We start from the raw sequence: 1,834 nt of genomic DNA, 5'->3' as shown, positions 1-1,834 counted from the left end.
TAAATGATATATGTAAAAATATTCATCGCAGCATTATTTATAATAGCAAAATACTGAAAACAACCTTTATATCCATCAACAGAAAACTAGTTAAAAAATGAATAATGTTGAAATCAATTATGATTAAATGCATCATCTTCTATTACTCTTCCCTTCCCTCACTCAGCTCCATTCATACTGTCCTCCTGGTTGTTCCTCAAACAAGTCAGAGACTCTCACCTCAAAGCCTCATCACTTCCTGTTGCCTGTGCCTCGAATCTCTTCTTCCCACCCATCTGCTTGATTGATTCTCTCACCTCATTCTGGTGTCTTCTCAAATGTTACCTCCTCAGAGAGGCCTTCTCTGGCCACTGTATCTGAGGGAGAACCCCTGCCACTCACTATCCCTTATCCAATTTTATTTTTCTTCATGCATTTATTTATTATCTGCTCCACCACCAGAACATAAGCCCATGATGGCTCTGCTACCTGCCTCTCCACATTCCAATTTGAACGTCCAATGAGATCCACCATGTTAAAATACAGTTGTATCATTAAGCTCACATACAGGTTTTGTTAAACACCAAGATCGAAGGTCTCATTTATTCTATAGAATTTTAATTTAATAAACACACTCTCAATCATTTCAGGAAGGCATGCTGCTATGAGCCATCTATTATAGCATGTGGTCTACTTTAATAAGCATTGTCTATACAAAAAATATCCTTTTCCATAATATATTAATAATTTTTACAAATGAATCACTTATCAAACCTAAAATCCAAATTCTTTGACAATACTTACATGTCTAAGAACTAAATCTAGAATCCAGTTCAGAAGTTCTACTGATGAATTTTTCCTTTGCTCCTTCATTAACTTATTTAAAAAATGCATGACATCTATTAGCAGTTTCTCATCTTCAGTGCAAGCAGGAAGCACTTGTAAAAACCTACAATAAAGAAGACAATAATCATGGTTTCTACCTCTTTAAAATTCACGTTATCACTGTTCATCATAGATTTTATACATTCAACCCATTTTTCCTGAGCACGCTATTTCATGAGACCCAATACTAGGTGCTATGAAAAATGCAAAGGTGAAGAAAACAGGAATCTGCCTTCCAGAGTCTGGGCCTGGTGGAGAAAACATGTGCCCAAGTAACTAAAAACAACTGGAAATGATGAGTACCAACAGAGGGAAAAAAAACAAATTTAGAGTATTGCCAAAGATGTACAAAAGAGAAAAACATTGCCTCCAATTGCCCAGGGAAAGTTGCTTTTTCCTGCTGGAAATATCACTGTTCACTGATAAGAAGAATTAGTATTTCAAATATATTTCTAACCAATTAGGAAGAATAAGATAATAAAGTGGGGGTGGGGAAGGGTGGATCTTGCAAGGAAGTGGCTAGAACTTGTATAAACAAGAACACTGAATATGGGAAGGAATATCTTTATTAGGTTCAGAGAAAGGAAGTGACACAATTTTCTGAGGTTCTTAAAAACTAGTTTAAGAGAGCTAGATTAGTAGACAAGAAGAAAGCTTTTATAAAAAGAGAAAAGCAGTTGGGAAATTCTTTAGAAGGCAATCCAAAAGAGGTATAAAGAGATTCAACTTTATCTGTAATGTTTTATATTTTTACTTTAAAAATCTGTCTGAAGCAAGGATATAAAGCAAGCAACAATAATGCTAATAAAAATATCCAGCATTTACTAAATACTAGCAATGTGCCAGGCTGTGTCCTAAGGACTTTCTAAGCATTTTCTCAATCTTCACCACAACTCTTGGAAGTGGGTCTCTCCATTTTACAGATGAGAAAACTCAGGCATAGGTCAGTTAAATAAGTTTTCCTGGTCAC

The 1,834-nt window shown here is 35.3% G+C and overlaps 1 protein-coding gene across 1 annotated transcript in view; it reads right to left on the bottom strand.

Moving 5' to 3' along the window:
* Positions 1-1,834, bottom strand: part of RTTN (rotatin) — a 185,588-nt gene that overhangs the window by 114,769 nt on the left and 68,985 nt on the right. The window contains 1 exon segment of the mRNA XM_023725021.1: positions 759-928. Coding sequence (XP_023580789.1) covers positions 759-928 — 170 coding nt within the window.

Source organism: Trichechus manatus, unplaced genomic scaffold, assembly GCF_000243295.1.
Source record: "Trichechus manatus latirostris isolate Lorelei unplaced genomic scaffold, TriManLat1.0 scaffold00278, whole genome shotgun sequence".
Taxonomy (NCBI): Eukaryota; Metazoa; Chordata; class Mammalia; order Sirenia; family Trichechidae; genus Trichechus; species Trichechus manatus.
Note: the sequence above shows the minus strand (reverse complement) of the source record. Positions and strands in the feature narration are given on the sequence as shown.